Below are 13,154 nucleotides of genomic sequence, written 5' to 3' on the forward strand. Positions count from 1 at the left end.
TATCAAGAATACTATCAAGCTAAAGCCCTGTTAGAGAAGAATCAGTACCATAGGAAAGAAAAACAGTAAGGATTTTCTTTTTAGTTAGTTGGTGCATATTTAAGTGCTCAATGAAGAGATGAGTCTTCAGTCTCCATTTGAAGACAGCCATTGCCTCAGGTGTTCAGATAGCCAGGGATGTTCATTCCACCATCTGGATGCCAGAATGGAAAATTTATATTCTATAAAAAGAGGGTAAGTACTTTCATAGATCAATAGTCAGTTTGAAAAAGGTTGGGAGTAAAAGAAGACAACAAAAGAGAGGAATGAGAGAAAGAAGAGACAGTGATTACATAATACACATAAGTCCTAGACACAATACAGTTCTAGACCAGAAAGTTGTTGTCTATGTACTGTTATTAAACAATAAGACAAAAAAATCAATCACTAGTGACAGTTGTCTCTAACAACAAATGAAACTGCCTGTTTCAAAACAAAACCATCAAGATAAGAAATTTGTCTTGCTTCACATATTGCTTGAAACAACAGATTTACACACTGACTTGCAGACTTGTCTTTTGTTCAAGATTTACTCTGTGTACATGAACTTGCATTCCCTAAACAATATCCCCATCTTTCTCTTCACACTCACTGAAATGCATCCACTGAAGGAAAAGTGTAAGACAATCCTTGTAAATCTAGGTTTGGTGTCTTTAGAAAGGTCATTTCTTTTTACACAGTGTCACAGTGTGGAATCTTTTGTGTGGGACTGTTCATTACAATGTAGTTGAAGAATTATGCTAGTTTGATAAAGCAGCTGAAATTAATTTTATTTATATTTGTTCCGAACACCCATACAATGAGTGGGAAGAGTTTCATGGCAAGGTCACATAGAGTTTTTGGCATTGCCAGGTAGCTTACTTTAGTTCAATTGTCTACTGCCTTTCCTCTATTTTATTTTCTTTCATTATTTTTTTACCCCTGCCTTCCTAAAAAACAATATATGTCAAAAACTTTATAGCCTCAATATAACCATTAATTGCAACAAAATATTACTTGAAGAATAAAACTTGCAGTTATACAGTCCATGGTATAATGTCTCCTTTAAACAAACATTTGCTATCTTGCTAATCTATGCAAGAACAGCACTAGGCTTCATGACTTGATTCTATATACCACCTCATTTACAAAGTTAGGTAGATCTGTCCAACTGTGTTAAGGTTTTTTTTAAAATTACATTCATGGCAATGGCTTCAGTGATGCTTTTAGAGATAGATCTAACACTCAAGACATTTTTTTAGATTTGATCTTGAGTGTACAATTTATAATTACTATCAGACTCAGAGTTTGGTCCACAATGCTCTCATTACATCAGAAACATAAAGTCTTGGCGATCCTGCTGTATAAAACTGTCCTAATATTCTTCTTTAACTCTAGATTTTCTGATGGGGTATTGTCCGTGATGATGCATTAGACAATCCATATTAGGATCATGCCTTATAATGTAGTGACCCAATTTTCATTCATCCTCTCACTCTGTCTTTGTGTATCAAACCCTCTGTAAACCTCTTTTTCCTCTTATCTGGAATAGAGCTTTTAGCCTGAAGTTGACTGAGCTATGAAACTGAAAAATGCAAAAATGCAAAAATTTCACTTCCTGCAAAAAACTGGTGAAAAATTTTGATAACATTGGTTGATTGCTATAATGAATACTTAATGGAAGTGATGGAAAGGGATGACTAAGAGATGAATACAGGCACCTTTCAAGGCATATCTTCACTATATTTATTTATTTATTTATTTTTCATGGGGAAAATGTAGTGCAAGATGTTAATCTGGTAGAATACAATTATCATAAACAAAACACACACACACACAAAAACCAAGTTGATAACATTGGAATTTATACATAAGTAAATTAAAAGCTACAAGGATCCACTTGTACTGTTGTCATTTTATAGATCATCATCTCCATGTGCTTTAAGCACGTGGCTTATTTTATAAGGCAAGGGTGACACCTGCTGTTTGGTTCAGAGATATTAATTTTCATAGCTCTATATTGAGTGATAATGCTTCTCCCTCTAAATGAAACAATATATGAAGATACATGTTCCAAACATATTCTTTAGCATTGTCTGACAGTAGGACACAGGTGACATGGGTATACAGATCGGACATGTAACTTAAACATTTTATTAACAATTTTGCTGACATAGCCAGTTTCTGCAGTCTCTCCACTCCACCTCAGTTTGGCAAAAAAATTATTCAAGTCTGCCCGAACTCTGCCCGAAGTGAGTGGAAGCATTCAGAAAAGCAGGCTCAGAAAACATTTTTAAAGAGTGACATAAATCATACCAATCTGGCAACCTTGTTTAATGGGGAGTACTGAAATCACAGTGACTCAACATTTCTTAAAACTGTAACTTAAATGAAAAGGCATTTAAAGAGTCTCTATTCACTGTATCATTAGTATTATAATTTTTACATTATGTAAATTGTGTATGTGTAATTTCTAAAATTATTCTAAGACTGGTAATTGCAGCATTGTGTTCCAAAATATACCCCAAATTATACAATTTAATTTAATTGCTGTCAATGTCAAGTAATGCTAGCTTAATTTGTCAACCCAAATGTAACTACAATTGCTTGTGGTATGTTGGAACCATTGCTTTTTGCTTGACATATTGCATACCATTGCACTTTTTGCTTGACATATCAGATAATATTGTATCTATTGTATATGCATAATAAATGTTTGCTTTCAGGAACAAATGATGTGTCCATGATAAATGTATTAATCTCTCAAAATCTTGTTTTAATATTTATTAATCTTAAGGCTGGTCCTTGGAGTTTTAGGGGTTAACAATGACATTTCTAGCTAGCTGAACTAAGGAGCCTTTCTTTTTATCAAAAGAGAGCTTAAATTGTATAGCATTTAAAATAAGGTATGCCTATTCACTTCCTCATTCAACTGCCTCTAATGTAATTAATCTCCATCATCTGGATAAATCTTTCCCCTTCCAGAAGAGGAAAGCACATTTTTTCTCTAGTAAAAGAATACAATCCTTCCTCAAATTAACAATTCAACTGCTTCCTTGGTTGAATCCCCAGTTGCTGTTTTAGATCTTCACAAGTCTCACAGTTGATTAAATAAATTCCCATTGACTCCACATCAGCAAAGTATATAAAAGCAGTATGAGGCCTTGGGACAGCACTGTCTGGGAAGTTGGTGTCCTCAGCATGAAGAGACTATGATTGTTTTTGTGAAGTTAGAGGGGATGGTAGGTAATGTGTAGTGGCAGAAGTTATATGAGGATATATATGTGGTTTAGGTGTAGCTGTTTGTGAAAAGAGAAAAAGAGAGCGGGGGGGGGGGGTGATGTGACGTGGGCACGTCGAGGTTTCATTTTACTTTTACAGCAGGTGGCAGCACGCTGCTCGCTATTGGAGGTGACACTAAACAAGAAAGGAAGAAGACTGGACATCTGCTGCACCTTTGAAAGTGCGCTACTGTTAGTTAACCTAACTACAATAGCTTAGGTAGCTAAACTTCTTAACTAGCTATCGATCGTTTTGACAAGAACCGCTAGGTATTGTAGATGGTTCGCTTGTTGCTTATATCGGTACTTATTTTATAACGTTATCGAGATTTGTTATAGGTTAGTAGCTGGCTAGCTAACTAGGATAGGTGCTAGTCAACAAATTTAGTTATTAGCTAGTGAGCCATCTAGATATATAGATAGCTAATGCTACGTTAAGGATAAACCTCTTAGACTTACGGGACTGCTAATATGGATATATCGTCTGACGAAGCAGACGACTGGTTTATGGAGTCATTACACATGTAAGTTAGCCTAGCTAGCTAGCTAACTAGCTATGTAACGTTATCTAAGCTTTATTTTTAACCGATTTATGTTGCCAGACAAGCTGTAGGTTAGACTATTGGGCGCCATTAGTTAGCTAGCTAGGTTAAATAAATTATGATGAATTATTAGCTATTAGTAAAGTTAGCTAGCTAATGTTAGCTAATATAGGTTATAATATTTCAGTGTGTTAAATTAAATGTAAATAACAACGCTAACTAACTAGATAATATATTCCAAGTAGGTGATTGCTCATATCACCGGTAGCTAGCTGGTTAACCTAGCCAGGTTAGCTAACGCTAGATAAGATGTTAAATTGGCATACATTTTCTGCACATGTTCAAAGCGCAAATGTTAGTTGATGGTTTACTTTCTTCAGACTGTAGCTGGGATATGCTCAATGTGTGGAATCTGCTGTTTCTTGCAGTTGCAACGTTTAAGGCTCAGTGAATTCTGTACTGGTGTGTAAACACAAATATGCGTCCTAGTTTCGTTAAACGTTCTCTCTTTGTTGGTGAGTTTAATTTGTTTATTCGTTAGGTGCTGTGGCAGCTGTCATCAATGTTTCCTATGTCTTTCTTGCAGCTACAGAGATCTGCACGTATTTCAGCTTGAGCATCCGACAAAAGTAATCGAGTGGACGGGTGAAAAAAGTAACTTTAAAGTACTCGCTATATAACTTGTAATGTGTCTAGCCTAGAGTCACGAAGTCCAACACTCATTTTAACGCCGACTGGAAAAACAACATAATTTCTGATGTAAATTGTGTGTAAGGTCCAAATTGGGTATGCTTAATCTTTGAAAAATGACCGCAGTAAATGCTCGATATACGTCATTCACTCAATAATGGCCTGATTTTTTTTTTTAAGTATTCACGCTAAAAACCGTTAATACTATTTCTACATTAACACGTGGGAAAACAAATGTCAGACGTCCTATATTTTCTGTTGGTTAACTACGGGAGATGGGGCTCGTTGTTAAACCGTATGACCCACTCCTAATCTATTTTCACAAATATGTAAATGAAATGCACATGAAATGCATTGCTGCTTGTGTGTATTTTACCCCAGGCCTGAAATGGGGGCTCTGGGTCATGTGGCTTAATAGTGAGTCCCATGTTCTCTATTCTGCGAACAGAAAATAAGTGGTATACATCTTTACCACCAACATGTTTGCAGCGCACTGACCTGAAAGGAATAGCCTAGTTTGTGTGGTGCGTTACATTAGCGCACAGAGGCGCTTATCGGCTAGCATTAACTCGTAGGTAAATATTACTTACTGTCTTTTAATGTTATCAGTTTCGAAAGCCATAGTATGGGAATAATTTCACAACAAAAATAGTTGAATTTTATTTAAAGTTTTTTTGCGCGTGCTTTTATTTTTAATAACCAGGCCATTCTTGAGTGAATGTCTGGCGAATAAAGAACCCTGAGCCAACGATACTGTGTCGAAAAACGTATAGCACGTTGCTTTTATTCTAGATTTTCATACATGTACAATGTAGTAATTGTATTTACTAAATATTACACCAGGTTTAACCAGTGAATAACTATTAAAATTAAATTGTTTCATAAAGGAAACTATACTAACACTGTCTTTTGCAGGTATATGTGTAGCAGATTACTCTTCTGCAAGGAATGAAATTTTGGAGCTCCTATTGCCTTTGAAGCTATATGCTGGAGGTAACAAGGTGAATCAAAAAATTGGACAAATATCCTTCATGCAGTTTCCTACACATGTGTGCATTCATGCATGTGTATACATGCACACATCCCACCTCATTATCCTTACCAAAGCAATAAGCTTAACACTGTTTTTCTAACTAATGTTTTTTCTCTTATAATTTTGAAAAGGGCCTCTGTCCAGAGCGAGACTTTAAATTGCAGCATGGAGGATTTTGTGATGAACCTGTTGAATGCCTGAGACATATCTTTGGGAAAAGGTGCTGGATAAACTAGCCTATGTAAAAGGAAGTCTTGCTAATTCATTGAATGCCTTTGCATTCCCTTCATATGGATTTTGTTTTTCATACTGCATTTTCTTTTCACATTCCTTCACCCCATTGTTATAGACCTATTTTAATATCATAAATTGGAAAGCACTTTTAAACCTGATAAAATGTTATCTCCAAGTCATAAATGTGAACCAGGTGGCACATAGAAGAAAGTAAGTAGTGCTTAGAGCTCTGTCTAAAACTCTCCATCCCCCAAGTACCATTCCATCCCAAAGTAATAATGAAAATAAACTGAGATCATGTGGTTATTTTGAGGTATAAAATGGTTGTAACATTGAGGAATGGAATAAGTATTACAAGAAATAATGATTCTAAAAAATGTGGTTACTAAAAGGAGGGAATTTAATCTTTCACTCTTAGAAAATGAAGTTTTCCAATCTAATGGTTATGTGACCCTGATGGTTTTTTTTGCCATGACAGATGTGTGGTTACTAGTGGGCAGTACAGTTCCAAACTCCAGGTTTGGGACATCGGAGAAGGCGATAGTGGTAACTATTCAACATTTCTTTTACACTTTATTAACCATTATTTTAACATTTTAATCATTTTTAGCTTTGTGAAATACTTCGTGTTGTCATCTTTTCTTGAATAATTGTTCATGCCTCTTGATTACTATGTAATCTAAATTGTTTAATTCAAGTATGTTAAAGCTGTAGTTCATAGTTAAAGGGGAAGATCAAGTTTGTTTTTTTTCACAAAAGTGCCTATCTAAACACTTAAAGGATGATTTCTAATTATGCCAGTTTTTGTCAATATGTATAGTTTATAGATATTAATTTGATTTACAAAACTTTATAATCAGATGAATTTAAGTCTCGAAGTACCTTAATTGAGTAGCTGACATCAATTCCCTCCCTTGAAACATATTTTTTTTAATACCTAAAACATTTTTTATAAAGTACCTACTTCTCTTAAGGGTGGTCAGCAAGTTCCTGCCATGATTCAGATAGAGGTTCCCACTGTGTAGTTTTGTAGATGGCATAAACGGATCCAGTTTTTATTTGTGTCTTTAAAAAGAAATTTGTAGCTTTATTTTAATTAATTTTAACAAATTATTTGAGAATCTGATATAAAAACTCTCTGAGGTGCCTAGACATTATCCTATATGTGTTTAGACCAATGTGAAGGTCAACATCCCCTTGAAACATTTTCAATTTTTGCAACCCAGATATTATCAAGAGGACTGGAGTTATAAACCCTAAATGCCCGTCAGACAAAGGCAGAAAAATAGCTTCTGGAGTGACAGATGGTGCTTCTGTTCTACATGGTTCTAGGATCAATGATGTTCAACAGACTGAGTTAGTCTCAGGGAGAGTTCTTTATGCAGTAGGTAATGACAATGTGTCTGTTTCTTTTTGTTCTTTCTGTTATTGCCCTTATGAATTGATACTATTTTGATGTCTGTAGGAACAGATTCATTGGATGCTGTGAGTGGTCTGCAGTTTGTGAATTCCAGCACATTTGTTGTTTGTGCAAACAATGGCACCTTGTACGTGGGAGACACAAGAGATCCAAGGATGAAGCATTATGTTCTCCATGGGAGTATGAGTGGATCACACTGGGTTTTTGCACTGAGAAAAGATCAGCCCCATTCAGACCCTGCTGCTTGCACTGTAGCAAGGCTCTCCTCTTTTGGTCAGGTTTTAGTGTCTGATCTACGAAACCTGTGCAGTCCAGTCAGACAAGCCCAGCTTAACCTGCAGCAGAATATGGCCACCTGTGACTTTCTGAATGTGACATGGGCCCCTGTGCTGGACAGCTGTCTAGCTGTCTCAGGTAGGCTTTTTTTCTGGTGTTACTTAATTACTTCTGTTGAGGCACTTGGTTGCACCAAAATGTGTCATTGAAATCACAGTATTGTTTTCCTTTTAAGGATTTGATGGAAAAGTACATATATTTGACACAACTAGCTGGAGCACTGTCTCTCAGACACCGCAGCCTGTTTTTGTACATCGGGGTCATGACCTGTCACATGAGGCAAAGACTGATGGTACCCTGCTGGTTGTTACTACTCATGTGTGGCATCCATGGCGACCAAGAACTCTTCTATCAGCTGCTTCAGATGGCTCAATACATGTTTGGGATTGGGTAGACAAAAATTTTGAACATTTTTGATCTTTTTATTATTTAAAACCACAAATATGTTGTTTGACTTTCACATTATTATTGAGACATGTTTAATAAGTCTGCCTAAATGCCATTTCAGTAGCCCAGTAAAATTTTATAGAAATAAATGGACATTGAAATCTGATTGATTGATTGTACCATATTAGTAAAACAATGTAGAGGCCATAGAGGCATTTTTACTAGCAGGGTATAAAACAATTTGTTCAGTGTATTTCCAACTGTTATGCATCTTTATAATTAGAGATAAGAAGGAAGAGCAAGGTTTGCGAAGGAAATCTTTCCACTGTCTTAAACTATAAATGACTGTTCCTAATCAGTTCTTGTAGACAATTATGCATATGCTGGAAAAGAATATGTAGGCAACCTGCCTGTACTGTATTCATAGAACAGCAAAATACATAGGAACCTGAACTCTGACAGTTACTGAATGTGTAAATAAAATATTTGTGTGACTATATATTGTTATAGAGATTAAGGTTTCTATAATTTGCTTATTTCATTGTCAGTTTATTTTCCTCAGAAAACAAAAATTCCACAAAGACTATCTTTTCTGCATAATGATCATCCCCCCATTCCATGAGATATGCAAATGTATCTTTGTCCTCACTTTGAGTCATGTCAGATTATCCACTAGGACTTTTTTTGGATAATCAGTGGGTTGTCCCGTGCACCAGCATTTGAGGGAGACACATTCAGACGAATTCCAAGATCCCTTCTCTTGGATGGGAATGTAGCAGATGTTTAGCAGTGCTTGTGGTTGCTAATGATTGTGAAAAGCTCAACACTACCCTGGCAATCTGAGCTCAGTTTCCACCAGTGTTGTTGAAAAGTTGCATGTGTCAAAAGCTAGTTTATTGCTACTACTACAAGCCTCTTTTCCCTAACTTTCTGTGCCTCGGGCATTGCAATACAGCTGCCGCTCACCATTGTTATCCATGATCTCTGCAATCTGACATGCACTAGACACTTCCTTTAATTCTTCTACCCTTTTCCATGTCTCTCCACTGTCATCTGTAGAATGCTAAAGAATAGGATTTGAGTTTCAACAACAACAATGTGCTAAAACATGGGAAAAGCATGGGCAGGAATAATAAGGGTTCCATTGTTTCTCTGAATGCCATGCCCTGATCCGACAGCAAATATTGCCCAGGTTCTAGTTACATTGTCAGGTCTGTGGGGTCAGTCCAACTCTCCCTGTTGTCTTCACTGGTAATGTAATGCAAACAAGCGTGGTTCTCAGAGCTCTTCATCTGGACTTTCTCAGATTTGTGATTGAACACAGATAAAGAACAATTTTTTTTAAATTATTTTTGTCATAGGCGGGACATGGGTTCATGGAGCGACGAGTTTTTTTTTTTTAATGTAATGAGTTCCTTTTCCTCTGACCACTGAAAAATAATTAATTGCATTTTATATATTAAACATACATTTTAAAGTATTGCTTAACAAAAATTAATATTCATTGAAACAGTGTGAAACAAATGTACCTGAATCTGTGCATCACCTCACTACTACGAAGTGTTCTCTTCCTCATAACCAAGGACTCTGAATCCACATCATTTGTGATGTCTGCTTCTCAGCAAAGACTAGGAAAGTTTTAGAATCTTTGATGTAGATTAGAGCTGGGATTCTGTATACTTTATCATTTGAGAATAATATTTCTCTCCCATTGCTGGATTTTGTCCTAGAGATGGGAGAAGGCAAACAAACCATAAACATCTAGTGAGATTAAGTTGTATCTCTCACATCTACATTTGTTATGGAACTCTATACAGCAGTAGGCAACATACATTTCTTGCAGGATTCTTATACCTAGAAATATACATTTAAATTTTAGGCCTATTTCATTTATATGAATCCTTTAGGAGGCTGGACTGAGATCAACAGGTTATGAACTGCTATTCTGTATACTGTCCTTATTCAAATGCTTTTTCTTAATCAGTAATTACTGTGTAGCGAAGATAGACTACAAATTATTCTGATGAAACTTCTGGTCAGAGTGGGCTTTCTCTCACCCTTGACCCACAAACAGGAACCAGGACCCCCCCTGGTGCAATGATCCTGAACAAAAAAGCCATAAAATAGCCTAGCTGATGCCTTATTATGCTGGCCTGGCTTTCTGAGCACCCCCCCCCCCCCCCTCTTCTTAAGTGTCATAAATCTACAGATTGGAATGCAGGAACCACTTACTAGCCTGGTTATACTTCAAGGAACAGTAACCATCAAACCAGGACAAACAAATTCTCATCCCAACATCTCAACATTTCTCATGTTTACACATGTACACATTTCTTGTCCCACAGCTTCACAATTAATAACTGTCTATTCTGTCCTACTATGATGTCAAATTGCTAGTAATGTGTGGCTATCTTAATGTAATCTTCAAACTGTGATGTTTGCTTCTGTCATTTGATAATTGTCCATGATTTCCTTATTTTCTTCATTACTTTTTCTTTATTAAGTTGCATTATTTCTCATAATCACTTCACTTGTATGATGCTTACCTCGTGTTTAGTGTAAACAATTGTTAACCACTCCCTACTGTGTTTACTAGAAATCTTATATGAACCAATTAGACAAAACATATTAAAGTCTGTAGATTGCAACTTCAATAAAATAGGTAAGGAATACGATTGACTCTCCAATTGCCTCACCCATCCTAAGCTTTGATACTTTGTAAACTTCATTCTTGGTTTATAGAGGTATAAAATTGTCTAAGAAATATGGGGTTATTTTATTTTGTTTCATGGCGAACTTTACTAGAATGTCTTATAAGAGTTCTTTCTCCCAATCGTAAAAACAAAGACATTGCATGCCCTAGAAACCAAGGCATACCCTTTTAAAACTAAGTCAATAGCGTCTCGCCAAGTGCTTAGAACAAACTTGAATTCCATGTTACCTTATTTTATTATTTAGATTTTCTTTGTTTTGTTGGTCCTGCTTAATTTCTTAGAGTTTGGTTCGTGTTCTTCGGAATTCATCACATCTAATATCACACAAATTCGCCTTGCTTTGTTGATTGTAAATGACGTTTCCTCGTGTGGCTGGCGATAAATAATTCCAGAATTGTCATCAAAAGCAAGAACAGGAAACATGACCGTTGATACCCCAAACTCCTGCTTCTGAAAGACCTACACGAAAAAGCCTAGGACTCTCTAACCGAGCTAGCTCCAAAAATCCAAACCCGCGAATCAAGAAGCCTAGTCGTCTCTTCGCCATCGGCCCACATCGCTCGTGCAGGGTCGAGCCAGCAATGCACGGAAACGGACCCTCTTTCAGCGCTGTCCAGATATAGTTTCTTTCTCTTATTAGCCTAGTTAGCAACTTAGGTCCACCACGAATCATTTGTGTTCATTTTGTTTTGGTTACATTGTTACGTGTGTTTTACTATAGTGATTCTAGTGAACTCAGTACCTCTGGGCATTAGTAGAATCTTAGTCAATGATTTTTAAAAGGACAAAAGTTACCATAAATACTTAATGGCTTCATTTGCATCCTGACACAACTCTACTTATTTTAAACAAACCCTGGAATTTTATCATTATAAAATATATCTTCTGCACAGGGTGGAGAGTTGTTCCATCTGTGATCAATATGAATCTTGTGCATTCTTCCAATGCACAGGTCAGATAAATATTTGTAAAATTCCCCACAAAATCAAATTCCTCCCTCTTGTGCATCTTGACTGTAAGATTTATAAAAATGATATAGATTTATTTCTTGAATACTTGGAAATATAGAAGTATGAATCTTCTTACCTTCTAAAATGTTGAGGATACTGGTGAAAAAGGTTTTTGAGCTTACATTTATTACTTCTGTGGCAACATCTGTACAGCCAGTATCAACCTATTGAGGACTGAACATATATTTATACTGAGTAAAGCACTTCCCTTTATTTCTTGTTTGGGGGTAGTCAAACCGAGTGTGGAAAGAACACTAGCAGACTGAAAGTACAGCCTGAGTTTTCAAACAAATAAACCTGTGACAGTTGATGCACATTTTGAACAATAAACACTGTTAAATATTTGATAATATTGTTTAAACTGTTAATATATACATTGCCCTTTCACAACTGGACTGAGTCACATATTTGTTCCCACTATAAGTGATTCTATGAGATTTTGTGATGTAGAATTTTATGGCAGGGTTTTATTAGGTGTGGTGTGGAAATATTTATCATGAAGTTATCATGAATTGTGCAGATTAAGTGATTTATGTGTGATGATCACATTAAATGTCAGTGGAACCCTTTGTGCTGGAAACTCAGAACTCAGATTTTCCACTCATTGTGTTTAATTCTATGGTTCTTAAATTTTATCAATAAACCTGTAGTTTGCCCTGGCACTGGTGGTGGTGTTTTTTAAAAAGGCCTAAGGTGGTACCTGTTACATTAGCATAACCTCTTAATCACCATTGTCTTATATTTTAGATCAAAATGTATGAGTTTTTCTTGATATCCACCCTTTGTAAATGTTACAAATTTTGTAAACTATATATTGTTTATTCTTTTTACAATATTATTCCATGTACCATTGTAACAAGATGTAATTCACTTATTCATGTTATTCACTTCACCTGCCAATGGGTTTAATGGTTTGATGGATCATTGTATATCAGCTGTGTCTTTTACATTTAAACCCTTTGCCCCACTTCTACATTTAACTTACAGTGGCTTGGATGTTGCACTCTCTCTGTGGTTTATAACCTGGTTCTCCCTGCTACTCTTATTTGCTTATTCAGTCAAGCATAAAATGTTTCCCTAAAACACGTCCTTAAAATAATTTTAGAAAGTTACACTCACTGCAGAAGATCATCTCATGGTCTCCATTTAATACATTTGTATACCAAACAAAATTGTGTGTCTTTAAAGCTTAAAATACTGTTCTATCACTTTAAACTGAGGAACAACATGAAGTAGGATTTACTGAGGTATAGTAGAAACAGACTTCTTGAGTCTTGCTAATTTTTCATAAAGGCCTCTGTGGGATCAATAGGGAGCTGGAATAAAAACAACATTCTGAGATGCATTTATGACACTGTTGAGATGATCATTTCAGCAGTATTTAAGGATCATGAATGATGGAGAATATCTTAGTTCAGTCACTTTCATATCCCCATCATTTTATAGGAAAATAATAACATCAGTCCAAGTAAAACCATCAGTCCAAGAT

At 35.9% G+C, this 13,154-nt stretch overlaps 1 protein-coding gene across 2 annotated transcripts; it reads left to right on the top strand.

Annotated features, from left to right (window-relative positions):
* The first annotated feature begins 3,446 nt into the window (after positions 1-3,446).
* Positions 3,447-8,442, top strand: wdr73 (WD repeat domain 73). Of its 2 annotated transcripts, XM_027005547.2 has the most exons (8): positions 3,447-3,823; positions 4,428-4,495; positions 5,447-5,532; positions 5,696-5,784; positions 6,277-6,344; positions 7,025-7,186; positions 7,264-7,632; positions 7,730-8,442. In XM_027005547.2, exons 1-8 carry the CDS (start codon positions 3,771-3,773, stop codon positions 7,969-7,971), a joined length of 1,137 nt encoding a protein of 378 aa, XP_026861348.2. In that variant the 5' UTR covers positions 3,447-3,770; the 3' UTR covers positions 7,972-8,442. The 2 variants fall into 2 exon arrangements, with proteins under 2 accessions (XP_026861348.2, XP_026861355.2); XM_027005554.2 differs by lacking the exon at positions 7,025-7,186.
* Positions 8,443-13,154: the final 4,712 nt, after the last annotated feature.

This window comes from Electrophorus electricus, chromosome 6 (assembly GCF_013358815.1).
Source record: "Electrophorus electricus isolate fEleEle1 chromosome 6, fEleEle1.pri, whole genome shotgun sequence".
In the NCBI taxonomy this organism is placed as follows: Eukaryota; Metazoa; Chordata; class Actinopteri; order Gymnotiformes; family Gymnotidae; genus Electrophorus; species Electrophorus electricus.